The following is a 19,193-nucleotide window of genomic DNA, read 5'->3' on the forward strand; positions in this document are numbered from 1 at the left end:
GCAAACTAGGAGGCTCAAGAAGTTCGAGACACCAAAAACCACTCAAAGATCAAGAGAAAAGGTGATGTTGTCAGGGAGGAAAATGAGAAAGAAAAGATGAAAGGCATCCAGTGTCATGAATGCCTTGGCTATGGTCATATTTAGGCTGAGTGTCCAACGTCGTCTTTAGTTACGTACAAGAAATTTGATAATAGAATAATATCAATTTCACACAACTCATGAAATTACAATAATTTAATATAATTTACATTTTATTTATTTTAGTCCCTATATTCAAAGTGCCCATATCTTTCGATATTTAGTATTGCATCAAAATCTAATTTCATATTCTTTCATTAGGGACCCCAAGCTTTTCGTCTATAAAATAATTTTTAACATCTTTCACTTTATTCAATTTAGTCCCTAATGTTAAAATTAACTAAATAATTTACTTAAATTTCTAATTAAATCCACCATCTTCTTACTAATTAACAAACAACACCATGCATGAACTTGAACTTTTAAAAACTAATTTTTCTCAGCTTTTTAACCATGAAATTTCACTCAAAACATCAATAATTCATTAATCTAAACATTGGATTGGTTTAAATCCAACTTATTAAAGCTTGAATCTTTAAGAAATTGTCAAAATAAATCTCATACCTTAGTTAATTTGTTGGACAACAACCAAGAAACGAAAAAGGAAAATTTTCATCCTAATGGTTTCAGTGATGAGGGAAGAAGGTTTGAAACTTTGCTCATCCACTAATATGTTTAATAACCTTTGAACTTTTAATTAACATATTTATATTAATATTTAAAAGTTCAAAGTTAACTTAAAGATTCTTAATAGTAATGGATGATAATAATCCAATGGTTAAATTACTCCAAAGTCCTTAGTTTAATTACTTATTAAGTCTTTAAGCATTTTCCGAATTAAAACTTAATAGCGATTGTACCCCTGGCAACCTCGATCAAAATGAATAAGTCTTTGAAATCCTTTCTAGCGCACATGACCAACTTTCTCATGCCACAATTCTAACTCAGAAACACTTACCTTATTACACTTCACAGATTGTAGGACCTTATAACAATTATCAACCATTGACAAATCTCCCTAAACCAAATAAAAAAAACTCATGCTTACGAGTCTCCATATACTGTTCAACCATAAATTTCCTCTTAAAAACATCGAGAAAGTAATTCTAAGTCAATCTATCAGAACAGTACCTCTTAAAAACAAGAAAATGATATTAGACCAAAATAATATAGTTGAATGTTTGAGTTTATAAGTTCAAGAGTATTTTTTATTAATGTTTTATTCCATATGAAAGAAAGAAATTGTAGTAAGCCGAAAAATTCAACACATTTGGCCTACGGTTGGAGATTAGAAAGTCAAATTTAACTTTTTGTTAGCTTTTTCAAGATTGTGATTAAACTTCCGTTAAATTTGACGTAAGGCTGAATTTAATTTGAATTTTCAAGTTAATCCAAAAAATTTAACTAAATCTAGAATTAAGTTCAAAAGGTTGACTTATAGTATAATGTCAAATTTAGCCTTCAATGTTTAAAATTTATTAATTTAGCCCTTATTCTTTTTATTAATTCAGTTGGCCATTAACCTTTGAAAAAATCTCAAATCATTTTTTAACGACGATGATGACTAATATTTATTTTCTTTAATGATGTTGGTGCAGCAATCTACGTCTATTTTATGCTAACATGACACCTTTTTGTTTTATATACCATGTCCATAAATAATTTAAAAACTAAAAATATTCAAAAAATAAATTATAAATTATATAAAATTATAAAATGTTCATAAAAATACAGAAAAATTTAGCATGAAGTATATGTGGATTTTCATGCAAGCTATTATGTTTAAAAAATCTAACATTTTAGATCAGTATATAAGTTTAAAAAAAAAACAATTCGACTCTTTTTTAAATATTAGTTGCCATATTTTTTTCCTTTTAAAAGGTTGAGGCTCGAATTTAACAAAGAAAGAAAGAGAATAGAAACCAAATTGAGTGAAAAAATATATACTTTGATAACTAAACTTGACATTATGCTTTGATTTATGGATCTATATTAGAGGCCTAAGTATTGCTGAATCCGGATTTATTGACTCATAAAAATAATAAAGCTTCTTTTTCTGACTTTATCCAAACTTTGGCAGAGAGATTGATTTTCCAGTGATTTGAAGCATTTCATGGGAATCTCAAGATTTATTCATCTCTAACACAAGAATATATTTGTTATGATATATTGAGCAAAGTAAACATGTCAAACGCGAAGGAATCAAACACACCAATGTCCAGTACTTTAGTTTCTTTTAAGTTTTCATGGTGGCTTTGCTGCAGTCGACGCCAAATTAAGAGGCCAAAAACTTTGTTGCTTCGTAGTAATATTTGACTTTGACACTAAGCAATAATTGTTTCGTTGTCAACAAACTTTCCAAATTTGTGCATAAACCAACCTCTATTAGAGATGAAGATAAGTACGGAATAGATATATTTTTGTAGCTATGAATTTAATATTTATTTATCGTATAATGATAAAGTACAATGACCAAGTATGAGAATTTTAATTTTTAATACTACAAACCTATATATTTCTCATACATTTATTCTAACAGGTGGAGCATAATCATATGACTTTCAAACTAATCCAAGAGGATTGACTCTGTAAATAACATCTCAGTAATGAATTACAGTAAAATTAAACTCAATAATGACATTGGTGGCATTTATAAGGATAGGGTTAAATAGTGCAGTCCCTGTTGCCATCGCGAATTGTCCTCTTCCTCCGACCACCGCAAGCCCAGGGTCTCCCCTGGAAAATACGCTTAGAGAGCTACCGTTAAACTTACCGGTATTGAATCCAAATTCTATGTACTGCGTGCTCGATGCATTTGATCCGGCTAGGAGGGAAATACCCTGAACATTTCCTATCAGCTCTGAGTCAGGCTCAGGACCAGTCCTGAGGGGATCATTAACGGCAACTAGGGTAGCAAATGGCACTGATGAATTATTGCTTGTGATGTTAGCTTGGGTTAGCACGACTGCTGTAGTGCCCGTAAATTCGTGCATATAGAAGTGAAGATTGGTGACCAAAACTGGCCTGGGTTGATATGGTAGGGTGTCCGAGTAGTATTGGCTCCGCACTGCTACTTGGCAGACGCAGATGATCAGAATCCAACTTAACACCGATGTTCCTCTCATTGTCTCTGCTTTACTATAATTTCTGGGGTGAAGGCGAAATGTTGATAAAAGCTAGTGGAATTGTTGCTTCATTTTTATGAACAAAACACAGACATTTATACTGAGAAATCCTGCGGAATTTGGAAATAATTTATTGCCCAAAACGTTTGATATAATACCTGGTTGATTTTTCCCTAGTAATATTAAAAAGAAAACAAATCTTGACCACGCAACGGCAACTTGGTCTAATTAGCTGCTTGATTTTTGAATAGGAATATACCTTTTTTATAATTTATATACGTATAAATACGAATATCTTCACTTCATAATTAGAATGGTGAAGGTTGTAAATACCATTCTATCCATAAATATAATGTTTGGAAGCTTCCTGCCCTGCGTTTTTATTTTTGTCTCAATATTTTCCATTGACTTTAATTTATTTGATATCATATATTACATGTGATCGATGTGTTGGTTTTATAAATTATTCTATCTTCTCCTAAGAAAAGTCTGTTTGATATGAAGTCTTCTTTTTCTTTTTCTTTATATCTACGTACTAAATTATTATATTCCAACACTGCTCTGTGTATAAGAACTAAACAACAAGAATACAATAATACAATCGATCAATATTATATTCCATTAATTCTAGAACTCCCCAATCCTTCAAATAACTTCATTTTCATAGTGTCCTTGGTCATATGGAGCAGCAGCTACTCCTATTTCTTTGGTCCTTCCTCTTCTTTCCTCTCAAATTTGGTGAAATGTTAATTACCTAAACAATATAAGTATAAATAACTAATTGTAGCGGTTTACAAAATAAATTTTTGTATTTTATTTTCCAAATAAACTCCGATAACCGTCGATAAAATTTTCAGTAATGTGACACATGCAGTGTTGGTGGAAGATTGTTATATATAATTAATATCTCGAGAAATAATAATATTAAAAATAAAAAAGACTTAATACATTTTTTCTAATGAGATCCCGGTTGGGTCGAAACTCATTCGATTCGGAGTTTTTTTTTTTTTTTTTGCCATCCTTATCCTAAACTTAGTGACGAAAAGTGAAATCTACCAAGTGACTTTGAAGCTGTGCCAACCCTTTCGACATCCTAAATTTTGCTTTTCCTCCGACCATCGCAAGCTCACGTTCTGTCAGCGTTATAGCGTTTTCGTGAGAACTGTTTGGTATACGTGGGGGGACAAAATAAAATTAAGTGGATTGAGCATTGAGTCATGATAATAACTTCAATACGATAGTGTCCTTGGTCATATAGAACTACTAATATTTTCCTATTTCATTTATCCTTCTGCTTCTTTCCTGTCAAATTTGGTGAAATGTAATTTTCCAACACAATATAAGTATAAATGACTAACTGTTTCTGTTGCTACTTTAAATTGTTTACTTGCTAAAATACAAAATTGAAATGGAAGTGTTAGATTGCAGTGGCCACTACGACTTGGCACTTCCAAATGTCAATACTGTGCAAACAAAATTATAAAGAACATCAAGGTTTTTTTACGTAGTTCAGTTTTCTTACGTCTGTAGAGTCTAATTCAGTGAGTCATTTTACTATCTTTAACTATACTCTATCACTTCTCAAGTATAGAGATACCCGAAGATTAGAACACTCTCGTACAAAACCTAGACAAGCCTATATATTTAATTTCGGCTTGCTAACATGGAATCTAAGTTAACACAATTTAACTCCTTGAAACTAGCTATTACAATTACAACTTTCAAAGCAGAATCAATTGAAGATATGATTTTCAGAATAGCAATACAATCTTGATCGAATCTCTACATTCCATAGGTTGAATTGATTCACTCATATCCAATTAAATCCTCAAAAGCCAAAGGCTAGTTTCCATAGATAGACCATAGTATCTTCAATAACACGTCACATTGAACAGGCCCAAACATTTTTTTCTTTAAATTATCAAACTAAATAAGGTAAGTATTTAACCACCTTAGAAGTAGTCTGCAGCGACATTTTCGAGTGCCAGTTAATTATAAACTCATCTTGCCTCAGTAGTATCAATTTACAGAAATAAGAAATTTTGGTCTACAAAGTAATTAATATTTTATTTTCCAAGTAAAGTCCCACGACCTGGAATTTTTTTCAATAAATACTAAAATTTTTAACACATGCAATGTGGTTGAAAAAAATGTTGTATATAATTAATATCTAGAGAAATAATTATATTAAAAACAAAAGATTTAATAGTTTTTCACTAAAGAGATAAATTATGGTATTTAATTTAATTTTGTTTTGAAACTATTAGTAATTTAATTAAGGATATGAAATTTGAGGGGGGTAGTTATAGAGTAATCGGTGTTAGAACAAATTTTTGCCACCACCTTGACGTTTTTAATTATCTATGTATACATTGGAAGTTGATTAGTTAATAAAATTGTGTCCAAATTGGATTGGGTCGACTTAACTAAAGGCCAAACACAATTAAAAATTATATTTCATTTAAATGAATATAGAATTTATTCAATTTGAGTCTTGTACGATGTACTATCAGTCTAGTCAGTTACATCTATATTCTTATCATTTGGGAGTCATCCCTTCTGATATTAAAGATATGGTATGTCACCAATTAGGCTAGATAGACAACATATTAGTATTCTAATCGATTTTCTCAATTCTGATTAGACTAATGACGTGTTTAGATTATCTACTAATATAAGTTGGTTTTTCATATTATAAGTCGACTACGTAATATCGCTTAGTATTAGTTAAGCGTTGGACAATCAGTGAGTTAATATTTGTTTTCATTTTGATTTGCATGCAAAAACCATGAAGGATAATATATGAAGATGTTAATGAAACTAATGAATATTTTATTAAACCAATTTGTTCGAAAATTACAACTACATATAGACAACAATACTACGCCAAGGGCACTAGATCTCAGCACACCCAAGAGACAATTTTCTCACCACTAAATTCTCTCCTTGAGAACATAGCATGTAAAATCACAATACAAAGTTCTTACAATCATATGCACTCTTACAAATAATGTTTCTCACTTGAATATATTAAATGCTATAAAAAATCAACACATGAACCTATACAAGTCTATCAATTACATAAAGATTTCAAGACATGCTATCATAATGAAAATATGTCACAATAGGTATATAAGCTAAAATACTATATATATAATAATAACAACCAAGGTAAATAGGGACTGTTGATAGCTAAGTCTTCAACCGTCTAATTCGATCCAACCTCCTTGTTCTAAGGGATTAGATAGACTTGATCTAATCCGATCTGATTCTCCAAATAAGCCACTCCAAGTAATATGATTTTCTTTGATATGCTAGATGGCAATAGTGAAGGAAGTAGGCACTTCCTCAATAACATCTTAGCGACTCCAAATATTTCAACAATATTTTTATAATATTTCAAGTAATATGATATTCTTTCAACATTGAGGTTTTAATTTCAATACCTCAATTTGTGGATTTGGTTCAGAAAAGCAAAATAATTTGCTACATCAAACAATAATATTCTATGTATAAGAACTAAGCAACAAGAATAGAAGAATACAATCAATCGACATTATATTCTCCCGATATGAAGTTTAATTCTAGAGTTCCTTAACGTTCATAAACTTTTCTGTTAATTGTGTGTACTACAATTCCCTTTAGACCAAATAACTTCATTCTAGTAGTGTCCTTGATCATGTGGAGCAGTAGCTACTCCTAATATTTTACTAATTCTTTGGTCCTTTCACTTCTTTCCTGTCAAATATGGTGAAATGTAATTACTTAGACAATATAAGTAAAAATAACTAATTGTATCGGTAAATTTAGTTACAAGTTTTAGTATTTTATTTACCAAGTAAACTCTGGTAAAATTTTTTTTTCAACAAATACTAAAAATTGATGACACCCACAGTGTGATGAATATAATTTTAAAATATTAAAGAGTAGCCTCAACGACTTTAATTAGTTTTAAAATATATAATTAACATGGATGGCCCTTCTAACAACTTTGGCCAGCCATCATGCTCCGAAATGGCCGTTGGAGACAACCATAGTTGTTAAGGTAGATGGGGAGCTAAGGCCATTTAGCCTCTTCTCGGCATTGCTTGACAACTTACACAAATTTGGGTCATCTGGCAACTTGGAGGCTGACAATCTCTGGTGGTCTTCTAACAACTTTGGTCAACAATTACGCTCGCAGATGCCATTTGAACAACTTTGGCTGGCCATCATGCTTAAGATTAAATTTAACATTATGCCTTGATTTATTAATCAGGCCTAAGAATAAAATTTGAACAAAAATTATTGATTTCAACAAAATTTTGTATCACTAAAAATAATAAAGCTTTTCTCTTTGACTTAGTCGAAACTTTTGTGGAGAGATTTTCGATTAAAGATCTTGGTGATTTGAATCATTTCTTGAGAATTGAAGTCATTCCAACGTCTCAAGATTTATTCATCGCAACACAAGAATATATCTGTTATGATATATTGAGCAAAGTAAACTTGCTGCTTCGTTGTAATATTTGACTTTTTCACCATATAATAATTGTTTGGTTGATATATTGAGCAAAGTATACTTTCTCATTTTTTTCGTAAACCAACCTCTATCAGAGATGAAATAAAAACTGAATAGATATATTTATGTCTTTTTTGTAGCAAACAATTTAATCTTTATTTGTAATAAAATAAGAAAGTACAATGATGAAGTATGAGATTCTCATACATTTATTGCAATCAAGTGGAGCAGAATCATATGACTTTTTCACAGTTCAAGAGAATTGAGTCAGTAGATGGCATCTTAGTGATGAATTACAGTAAAGTTAAATTCAATAATGACATTGGTGGCATTTATAAGGATAGGGTTAAATAGTGCAATCCCTTTTGCCATCATGAATCCTCCTCTTCCTCCAACCACCGCAAGCCCAGGTTCTCCCCTTGAAAATACGCTTAGAGAGCTGCCATTAAACTTACCGGTATTAAATCCAAATTCTATATACTGCGTACTCGATGCATTTGATCCAGCCAGGAGCGAAATACCCTGAACATTTCCAATCACCTCTGAGTCAGGCTCAGGACCAGTCCTGAGGGGATCATTAACGGCAACTAGGGTGGCAAATGGCACTGATGAATTATTGCTTGTGATGTTAGCTTGGGCTACCACGACTGCTGTAACACCCGTATGTTCGTGCATAAAGAAGTGAAGATTGGTGACCTTAGCTGGCCTGGGATGATATGGTCTGCTCTTCGAGTAGTATTGGCTCTGCACTGCTACTTGGGAGAGGCAGATGATCAGAATCCAGCTCAACATCAATGTTCCTCTCATTGTCTCTGCTTTACTATAATTTCTGGGGCGAAATGTAGATGAAAGCTATAGAATTGTTGCTTCATTTTTATGAAGAAAACAGAAATATTTATAGTGATAAAACCTGCAGACATGAAATAATTTATTGTCCCAAACATTTTATATAATACATGATTGATTTCTCCGTAGTAATATTAAAAGGAACACAAATCTTGATCACGCAAAAGAAACTTGGTCGCATTGTCTATGATCCACTTGTAAATTAATTTTAGATTGGAAGTTTCCTCCCCTACGTTTTTATTTTCGTGTGAATGGTGCATTGTCCATTGACTTTAATTTATTTGATATTATATATTACTTGTGATTGGTTTTATAAATTATTTTATCTTCTGAAAATAAGAGTTTGTTTGATTTTATAAATTATTTATTTGATACTTTCTTTTTGGGTATTTTAAGATTTATATATAACAAAAATAAAAAAATAGAAGTCAGCCGTCATAGAATATTTAAGAAAATTTTTGTCATATATACGTCTTAAAATACGCGCAAAACCTAAAAAAAAGTGGTTTCCTACAATTTAGGGTACAAATTTGCGAAATCGACACGACCTACCACATGGCCTTGTGGAATGTGTTAGCCTGTGTGGCTCATGTAGCTTGCTCTAATTTTTCATTCTTCGCTCATTTTGCTCCCAAATGCTCTATTAAGCATTAAAATATGAATTTAAAAGATTTGGATCATAAAATTCACCATTAACATCAAATAATCACCTAAAAACGAATTAAGAACGAGGGTAAAATATATTTCTTTTAGCACTCATCAAATATCCCCACACTTAAGCGTTTGTTTGTCCTCCACAATCAAGTGCACTTCCCTCAATTTATTGTTTTCATCGATAATGTCTCTGGATAATTCACAGATAATCAAGCATTGGAAATTCGAACTAAAATAACACTAAAGAATACAAGTAATCCAAGCAAAAAATTTCAAGACATAAAAACAAAGGCGTCTCTCCTATCTCAATAATTACATGAAATTCAAACTCAACAAGAATTGACATCTTCACTAAGGATCACTCAAAGCACTCAAAGTGTTTAAGGTTCAAATAATATGCACTCAACAGTTAAACGAGAAATGTTATTACCATAGGCTTACTTGAAAATTAGATCTCTACCACTAAAGAAATGAGATGACACACCTATTACCTCACATAAATACTAAGAGACCCTTAGTTTAATATGATCAGTAAAATGCATGTTTCACTAAGTAGAAGATCTGAAAGGACTTAGTTTAGTTTCTAAACTCATGAAAGATCAAGTGCCATGGAAAGTTTTCCGAACACTATTAAGCATGATGAAAATAAATTAAGTTGATTAATGTAATGATCCTAGTCTATACATGTTATTGATTGTTGAAGTTGTGTTTCTGTTGCTAAAATCTATTCATACATTTAGATTATTTTGCATACTTAGTTTAAAATTGCATTAGGGATCAATTTTGCATCCAGTTAAATTAATTTAGTTAAATCATCATTACTCACATTATTGTGTTTTTATACCAAATTGTGAATTTATAATTTTGCAAATAATCGATTAGCACACACAGTCCCTATGGAGATGATAACTCATTTTACTTACTTATTACTTGAACAACTGTATACCTTGCACAAAAATCCCATTACAAAGGTTCTTCATCTTCAAAAAGAGTAAGCTTTATGCATGTTATGGATGAGAAAAGTATGGCACTAGGTGTAGAGAAAAGGATAAACTTTTTAAGAGGAGCGACAACAAGAGAATCGATGTAGAGATTATAAGGTTTTGTAAATCTTCTCAAATATATAAAAATTATTTGACAAAAAAACCTTTGTCCTATAATAAATATATAGTGTGGCATACCTTAATCTTGAGTGGATGATGGACTATGTATGTGTGAATTATATACTTTGAGGTAAGTAAAAGTCTGAGTTCCAATAGGTAAGGAACCAAAAGTTGGTGAATTGGATATACAACTTCTGCAGTATATAACATCGTTCACAATAGTAGAATTCATTGCCCAACTAATGGGTAAATGATATCATTTCATCAACATTACATGATAGATGAAAATTAAACATGATCATGGATCATTTGTCTTTGTGATAAATGACTTGATTACTATTTGTCCTAGATAAATGATTGTGACCTCGTTACTCTTCTATCTATCATTTAATGCTAATGAGAGAATACCATTTACCCTTTAATGGGTTATGAATTCCATTATTGTGAATGTCATGCAAAAGTCGTATAACCAACATAACAACTTTTGGATTTTTAGTTGTTTTGAACTCATTCTTTCAATACATCAAAGTGTACGAGTCATGCACACATAATTAGTCACTTACTCAAGTTTGAGGTAAGTTACTATGAACATCACAAGTAAATTAATCAACAAACAAATCTAAGATTAATTTGAATTGAGTCTTTCTTTATGTATTATCAATCCAAACAATAAAATCTACGTCTCTATCTTTTGGAAGTCATCCGTTTCGATACTCAAGACAAGATATCTATCTAATAGAACTTGATAGACTGCATAATAATCCTTTAATTGATTTGCTCAATTTCGATCCAATGGACCTTTTAGATTATCTACTAATATAAGTTATCTTCTCGAATCGATCCAACCATGAAATGCAACTTAGTATCGGTTAAACATTAGGTAATCAATGACCAATATTTGTTGACATTTTACTTCTTTTGTGCTTGTTTTTATATTCAAAATTTACCATTTTCTTTTGCGAATTCATTTTATTCTATTTTAATTAGTTTATAGTTAACTACACTTAGACTCCCTTTGGATAGGTGACGAGATTAGCTCCGATGAGATTAAAACTAGTAGTAGCGATGATATTATTTACGATTGATGTACTAAAACAACTCTGTATAACCAAAAATAAATTAAAATTAATAAATTTTATTTGTTAACAACAGAATACCGCCAAACTCAAGAGGACGGCTCAATAAATGAAACCATTTTTGGCATTCAACGAGAGAAACGCCACTAATATATACAAATTAAAATTAAAAAATTAATTATATTTCTTAATTGTATAATTTACGGTATCTGAGACTTGGTCGCCACCATGTGCACTAATGTGTTACCCGCTGAAATGTTGAAATTCGCTGGCTGACGTGAGTGAATTAGCCGCGTTTTCTGGGTAAACTCCACTTATCATGCGCATAAGCCACTACAGGAGTACCTATGTGACACTTTTCTCTGTAAACGCCACAAGGTATTGCCGCGGTGAGTGGTGAGATGCAACATGATATGATCGTGGCTTTCTTCAAGTCAACTGGATGAGGTCGCATATAGGCAATCTTGCTCCTTTCTGTCATCCGCTGTGAGTGAGCTTTGTTCAACAAAGTGATCTGAGAGGATAGGTGCGTTTTCCTTGTCGTAAGGGTGGTGCGGCAATGTCTAACAACTATAAATTTTAAAATCAGCCAAAGTGTAAAAGACAGCACATAATTCATCAACTAAAATAATCTTATTCATAATACATAAAATAAAATAATTATTTTAAAATCATGCAAATTTTCTTTAAAATAATATAAATGTCAAATGCTAAATAATATCTTCAAAACAAGAAAATTATATTACACTAAAATAATACAGTTGAATGTTTGAGTTTATAAGTTAAGAGTACTTTTATTAATTTATTCCCATTCGAGTTAAGATTTTTATCAAACTAAAAGTGAAAATTTATATCAAACAAAGAAATTGTAGTAAGTTGAGTGTCAAATGGGTTTTTATAGAAAATATTGACAAAAATATTAATTTTTTAATGATGTTGACGTGGTAACTTACCCATACTTTATATAAACATGAACAATTAGTTTTTTGTATGTCACCTCATCAAATGATTTAAATATATAATATTTTCAAAGTATAAAAAATTATAAATTACAAAAAGAGTTCATAAAAATTCATAAAATTAGCATGAACTATGTATAGATTGCTAAGCAGATTGTTATGTTTAAAAGTTTAATGTTTTAATAAGTATTTCTATTAAAAAACAACAATCCGACTCTTTTTAAATATTAATGAATAAAAATTAAACATTAAGAGTTATATTTGACATTATACCTGGATTTATGAATCAATTAAAGGCTTTAAGTATAGTTAAATCCGAATTTATTGTTTCAAACAAAATTTTGTATCAATAAAATAATAAAAGTTTTCTTTTTTTCTTTGTTCAAACTTTGGTGGAGAGATTTTCTCGTAATGGTCTTGGTGATTTGAATCAATTCTTGGGAATCAAAGTGATTCCAACGTCTCAAGATTTATTTATCTCAACTCATGAGCTAAGTAAACTTGCTGCTTCCTTGTAATATTTGACTTTGACACCATTTTATAATTGTTTGGTTGATATATTGAGCAAAGTAGAGTTTTCTCATCTTTTGCGTAAACCAACCTCTATCAGAGATGAAGCTAAATACTGAATAAATATATTTGTATGTCTCTTTTTGTAGCTAAGAATTTAATCTTTATTTGTAATAAAATAATAAAGTACAATGATGAAGTATGAGAATTTTAATCTCATACATTTATTCTAACCAAGTGGAGCAGAATCACATGACTTTTTCACAATCCAAGAGAATTGAGTCTGTAAATAACATCCTAGTAATGAACTACAGTAAAGTTAAATTCCATAATAACATTGGTGGCATTTATAAGGATAGGGTTAAATAGTGCAGTCCCTGTTGCCATCATGAATCGTCCTCTTCCTCCGACCACCGCAAGCCCTTGTTCTCCCCTTGAAAATACGCTTAGAGAGCTGCCGTTAAACTTACCGGTATTAAATCCAAATTCTATGTACTGCGTGCTCGATGCATTTGATCCGGCTAAGAGGGAAATACCCTGAACATTTCCAATCACCTCTGAGTCAGGCTCAGGACCAGTCCTGAGGGGATCATTAACGGCAACTAGGGTGGCAAATGTCACTGATGAATTATTGCTTGTGACGTTAGCTTGGGTTAGCACGACAGCTGTAACACCCGTATGTTCGTGCATAAAGAAGTGAAGATTGGTGACCTTAGGTGGCTTGGGATGATATGGTAGGGTATCTGAGTAGTATTGGCTCCGCACTGCTACTTGGGAGAGGCAGATGATCAGAATCCAACTCAACATCAATGTTCCTTTCATTGTCTCTGCTTTACTATAATTTCAGAGGCGAAATGTAGATGAAAACTATAGAATTGTTGCTTCAATTTTATTAAGAAAACAGAAAGATTTATAGTGATAAAACCCACAGACATGAAATTAATTTATTGTCCCAAACATTTTATATAATACATGATTGATTTGTCCATGGTAATATTAAAAAGAACACAAATCTTGATCACGCAAAAGAAACTTGACAGCGTTTCTGTTTTCGTGTGGATATTGTCCATTGACTTTAATTTATTTAATATTATACATGTGATTGATGTGGCGATTTTATAAATTATTTTATCTTCTGCAAACAAATGTTTGTTTGATATATGAAATCTTTTCTTTCTTTTTTTTCTAATTCTCCTTCAGAAATTAACAGCTAATCTAGAAATTTATTAGAAATCAGAAACATGGTCTCTAATGAACTTTCTTTATTTTTTGCGCAGAGCAGTAGATTGTCATCTCACTTTGCGTCAAAAGGTCGAGTGATATTTCAAGTCAATAAATTACACTAATCACGGTGTCATAAATAGAGAAAAATAATTGTTTAGAGATATATTGAATTGTGTAACCATAATGGAATGTTTGAGTTGTGATCTCATTTTGCCTTAGAAGATTCGACAATATCTTAAACAAAAGAAAAAAGAAAAAGATAAAAGAAAGAAAGAAATGTGTGTGCGAGTCTAACTGAATGTTAGTTTTCATGAGAATAAATTCTTTGAGTAAGTCAAACATGATGATTCCTACACTTATTTTTTGAGTTAATGTCAGTTGAGATGTTATTGATATTACATCCCTTTACTTAAATTGAATAAGTCCATGGAATGAAAACTTTATCCGGGTTATTGTTAGATGACTCGAATGATTGAACAAAAGGTGTGCTTGAGAACAAGCATCAACTAAGTAGAGCTCAGTTGACAGATTTGCTTAATTTCCATTTAACTGCTCTTGTGCCCAAAATATTTGCCCAAAATATGATCGTGGCATTCTTCAAGTCAGCCGGAGGAGGTAGCATATAGGCAACTTTCCTCCTTTCTGTCATCCGGTGTGAGTGAGCATTGTTCAACAAAGTGATCTTAGAGGGTAGCTAGATTTTACTTGTAAGAGTGGAGTGACCATGTCTAAAAGTTATAAATTTTATAACCATATAAGCAAATGTGTAAGAAAAGCACATAATACATCAAATAAATAATCTTAAACGTGATACATAAAATAAATAAAAAATGATTTAAGGCATACACAAGAATTCTTTTAAATACTTTTAAATTTCAATTTAATCCCAAAAATTCAACAGAGTCTAGATTGGAAGTTTCCTCCCCCTGCGTTTTGATTTTCGTGTGGATATTGTCCATTGACTTTAATTTATTATTTATTAACATGATTGATGTATTGATATTATAAATTATTTTATCTTCTGCTAAGAAAAGTTTTTTGATATGTGGTCTTTTTTTTAATATAATCAACACCAAGAAATTTATTAGAAATCAGAAACATGATCTAATTCACAGCGAATTGAGAAATTTATTAGAAAAGATTGTTTGATATGAAGGTTTTTTATATCAATTTTCTTTGTTTTTTGCGGCAAGCAGGTGGTGGCCCATTTTTCAATTATTGTTTAATTAATTATAATTAAATAACTTGCGAGAAATAAAATCAATTAATTATTATGAATTTTTTAAATAAAGTAATTAAATATATTTTAATACAGAACAACTGTTTTAATTAATTGATATATTTGAGAAATAAAAATAATATTGAACTAGATAAATATAAGTGTTGAATAAAATTTCAAAATATATATATAATAATAGTACCCAATAATGCCCAAATTAGGCTTAGTTAAAGGAAGCGATGGTAAACACTATTATATTCTAAGCCAAGCCACTGCCCCCACCTATTCTACTTCAAGTAGAATTTTTATTTTTTTATTAAAATATTATCATTTGATTACATCTTATTTGAATAGATATTTTGTACTGTTTCTTTATAAATAGGGACTACAAGTTAAATTATTTATACAATTTTGAGAGTATTGTTAATCTATATGATAAACCTTAAAAGTAACATATTTTAATCCTATACTTGGCATATTTTTGGATGATTTATCATAAGATTTAGTGAATTTGATGCTCCTAATCCGTAAATTTCATGTTTTATATCTAGATGAGCATAGGAAAGCGAAAAGTGCAAGAAAAAGGCCGAAAACGGACAAAATATAGGTTTATTTCAGTGTTGCACACGGCCTAGACACTTCCACACTGGTAATCCACACGCCCGTGTGAGACACATGGGCAGACCACATGCCTGTGTGTAATGGCCGTGTCGACTTAAAACCATATCAGAATTGCACACGGCTTGAGAACCACTATACGGGCATGCCACATGGCCATGTCCCTGTCGAGACCTATTTTAATTCTACTCGAAAAAGGCTAATTTTGGGCAATTTTGGGCATTCCAAAGTCTATTTAAACACGCGAGAAGAGGATCAAGGGGGACACAGAGAGTGAAAGGTAGAAAATACTCAAAGACAGCCATTGGAATCAGCTCGGAAGCAGGAATTACTTCAAGACTAAAGATCTACATTCAATTTCTACCAAAGTTTTTCGGTTTCTTATGTTTTGTTATTTTCCCAATTTTGAGATGTTTTCCCCTATCGTTATGAACTAAACTCCCTAAATACCTAAGAGAGATGAAACCTAAGATAGATCTTATTATTATTTGAATTATATGATAAATACTTGTCTTATTCTTAATTATGAGTTTTAATCATTGCTTTAATATTCCAAGATATTAATTCAGGTTTTGATGTGCTTATTCAGTGGAGCAAAAGTCCCTGTTTAAGAGTAGATATTCTATAATTAAGCAGAGTTGCATGCAATCCTAGAGATAGGATGACATAAATCTGTCGGATTAGAGTCAAATCTAATAAGGGAGTCCACAGATCGAGTTAATGCGACAATAGGGGTTTTAATTAGAAAGAGATTTCGATTAATCAACCTAGAGTTAGTTGTTTTTAGTCTCGAAAGAGATATTAACATAAGCTAGGGATTCCTACGGATTAAGTCAAGTGAATAAAATTCAGAATTAATAAATGAAGTCTAGGTGGATTCTTTCTTGGGTATTGTCTTCTCCATCGGTTTTCCAAAAGTATTTTCCAACTTTAATCTCTGTCGTGTTCTTAGTTAATTAGATAGTTAATCTTAGTTTAAAAACATCCATTTAATTCTTAGGCTAGATAATAAAAAGATAGTAATTACTAATACTTTTAGTCATTGTGGATACGATATTTCCGGTCTCACCATAACTATACTACTGTTCGATAGGTGCGCTTGCCTTAGTCAAATTTTTAGTTAGTGGCCTTCCTCGCGGTCAGGCAACTCTTTCCTCGTCGGCAATCCCAATCACTTGCTGAGACAAGCTCTCCTCAGTGCCGCAGAAAACATTATGTCTCGCGATCTGGAAATATCTGCGGAGATGGATACTGAAACCCTCCGCGGATGGGTGGAGGAGAAAAAGGAGAACCCTAATGAATCCCCTAAAATCCCTCATTAGGGAACACCAGGCTTGAGTTTAAGTAAAATTTTAAACTTCCATTTTGCCTAAAAACTTTGTTTCTATATAGTTGGAAGAATCAAAACAATTCGTAATTGCCATATTCAGTGTGTTGAAGAACAAATTGACGTGACCAATTAAGTGAATAATTGTATTTGTCAAGGGAATTATTGATAGGTTTTAAACGACCGGCACAATAGAGTCTTCCAAAATAAAATCTCTTCTATTTGCTTTTAAGTCCTTGTGCCTTCCATGTTCGCACTTTTGGCACCATATTTGTCCCACGTTGCGTATTGGCTCATTTGATCTCCAAATTGATGCTTTTTCCCTTGAATTTACTTTTCACCTCCAATTTAGTCCCTAAAAGATAAATAGACATAAATAGCTCAAATTAGTAGGCTCAAGCTCAAAATAAACACATGATTAATATATAAAAACACGTCATTTTAGAGTATTATCAAATTCCCCCTACTTAGCCCATGCTTGCCCTCAAGTATCGTTCCTATCGACTGTGAAAGCTAGATTTTGCCATAAAAGAAATACCACTCCAAAGTTTCATAAAAATTAGTTAAAAATGCATATGAAAAATAAAGAGACCTCTAAGCTTGCTTTAAGTAAAACAGAAAAAGTATTCCAATTAATTCACACAAAAATTAAGATCGACTTGAGTTATGCTATTTAGGTAAATTACCAAACCTACTAAGACACCTTAATTATTTCCTCCTTTAGTCCCCGAAGTGCAACTTTATTAGTACTTATTTTTTTCTTCTTCTTTTTTTCTTTTTTTTTCTTTTTTTCTTTTTTTCTTTTTTTTAAAATTTTATTATTATTTATTTACTTAGGAATATATTAAACCTTTTGACTCGAAGAGAGATGACAACCCAAGCACCCCACCCCGGTTACCCAACATACTCCTAAAATTATTTATTTCCGGTTAGCAGAGTTTTACCCAATACGTCACACAACCTTTTGACGCGAAGTAGAATGACAACCCAAGCACCCTACGCCGATTACTCAGTCAGTCACGATTTAAGCCATACTCATAACCTCGGCTAGCGGAGTTTTACTTGTCACGTCACACAACCTTTTGATGCGAAGTAGAATGACAACCCAAGCACCCTACCCCGGTTACTCAGTTAGTCACGATCTAAGCAGTACTCATAACCATGGAAAACTTTTATTAAAAATTAAACGATATTTAAAATTCTTGAGAACTCAGGAAAGAAAAAAAATTTAAGTGTCAAAAATAAGTTTCATAATCACCTAATAGCCATGAACATTAATTAAGCATGCAATCATTTTAAATGTTCACTTTATATTAAACTTGATCAATTTTACGAAAAGCAATATAGAATTAACCCTATTAATCACAATTATTTTTAGCTTAATAAAAATAAAACAGTGGAGATGGCATCAATTATGGGAAAAATCATAACTTCCTTAGAAGGTAAGAATCATGCTTGTAGGTCAAATAGTAGGCAATTCCTGGTAAAATCTTGGGCATGAAAAGAGGCAAGATATTCCAAAAAAAAAAAATAGAGAGCCAGCAACAATAGCAACAATCAAACCAGCAGCAATAACAAAAATTCAGCAGTTAAAACAAAATGAATAACTTCCTCCCCCTACTTAAAACATATAGTCCTCGATGTGAAAGTAAAAGGAAAACAAATAGGTGGAGAAAAAAAAGTTTAGAAAAACTCCCCATGTAGTTACCGTCGGTTGGCGCACACGGTGGAGAAGAAGATGGCGAAGCAGCAAGAGGTGGAGACGGGGTGGGTGACGTGTGCAATGGCGGTTTGGCTTCGGGTTCTCACCATGGAGGCTAAGAAATCAGTAGTGGGTGGTGGAGGAGAGAGGAGCCGGTGGTTATGGAGAAATTTGGGAAAAAAATGTAAGGTTTGGGGGTTTTATTTGCTGAAAAGGGGTGTTTGGCTGCAGATTTTGGGGATTCTAGGGCT

The 19,193-nt window shown here is 31.7% G+C and overlaps 3 protein-coding genes across 3 annotated transcripts; all 3 read right to left on the reverse strand.

Moving 5' to 3' along the window:
* Positions 1-2,495: 2,495 nt before the first annotated feature.
* On the reverse strand, positions 2,496-3,319 carry LOC108486346 (dirigent protein 4-like). Its single transcript, XM_017790361.2, has one exon. It carries the CDS (start codon positions 3,201-3,203, stop codon positions 2,679-2,681), a length of 525 nt encoding a protein of 174 aa, XP_017645850.1. The 5' UTR covers positions 3,204-3,319; the 3' UTR covers positions 2,496-2,678.
* A 4,515-nt stretch (positions 3,320-7,834) lies between these two features.
* LOC108486179 (dirigent protein 4-like) lies at positions 7,835-8,606 on the reverse strand. Its single transcript, XM_017790074.2, has one exon. It carries the CDS (start codon positions 8,509-8,511, stop codon positions 7,987-7,989), a length of 525 nt encoding a protein of 174 aa, XP_017645563.1. The 5' UTR covers positions 8,512-8,606; the 3' UTR covers positions 7,835-7,986.
* A 4,386-nt stretch (positions 8,607-12,992) lies between these two features.
* Positions 12,993-13,791, reverse strand: LOC108485585 (dirigent protein 4-like). The gene has a single exon (XM_017789447.2). The coding sequence runs from the start codon at positions 13,672-13,674 to the stop codon at positions 13,150-13,152; it is 525 nt and encodes a 174-aa protein (XP_017644936.1). The 5' UTR covers positions 13,675-13,791; the 3' UTR covers positions 12,993-13,149.
* Between the last annotated feature and the right edge of the window lie 5,402 nt (positions 13,792-19,193).

The sequence above is a fragment of the Gossypium arboreum genome, chromosome 5 (assembly GCF_025698485.1).
Source record: "Gossypium arboreum isolate Shixiya-1 chromosome 5, ASM2569848v2, whole genome shotgun sequence".
Lineage (NCBI taxonomy): Eukaryota > Viridiplantae > Streptophyta > Magnoliopsida > Malvales > Malvaceae > Gossypium > Gossypium arboreum.

Coding starts and splice junctions, on each gene's coding strand:
- LOC108485585 (XM_017789447.2), bottom strand. CDS start 13,674: ATGAAAGGAACATTGATGTTGAGTTGGATTCTGATCATCTGCCTCTCC.
- LOC108486179 (XM_017790074.2), bottom strand. CDS start 8,511: ATGAGAGGAACATTGATGTTGAGCTGGATTCTGATCATCTGCCTCTCC.
- LOC108486346 (XM_017790361.2), bottom strand. CDS start 3,203: ATGAGAGGAACATCGGTGTTAAGTTGGATTCTGATCATCTGCGTCTGC.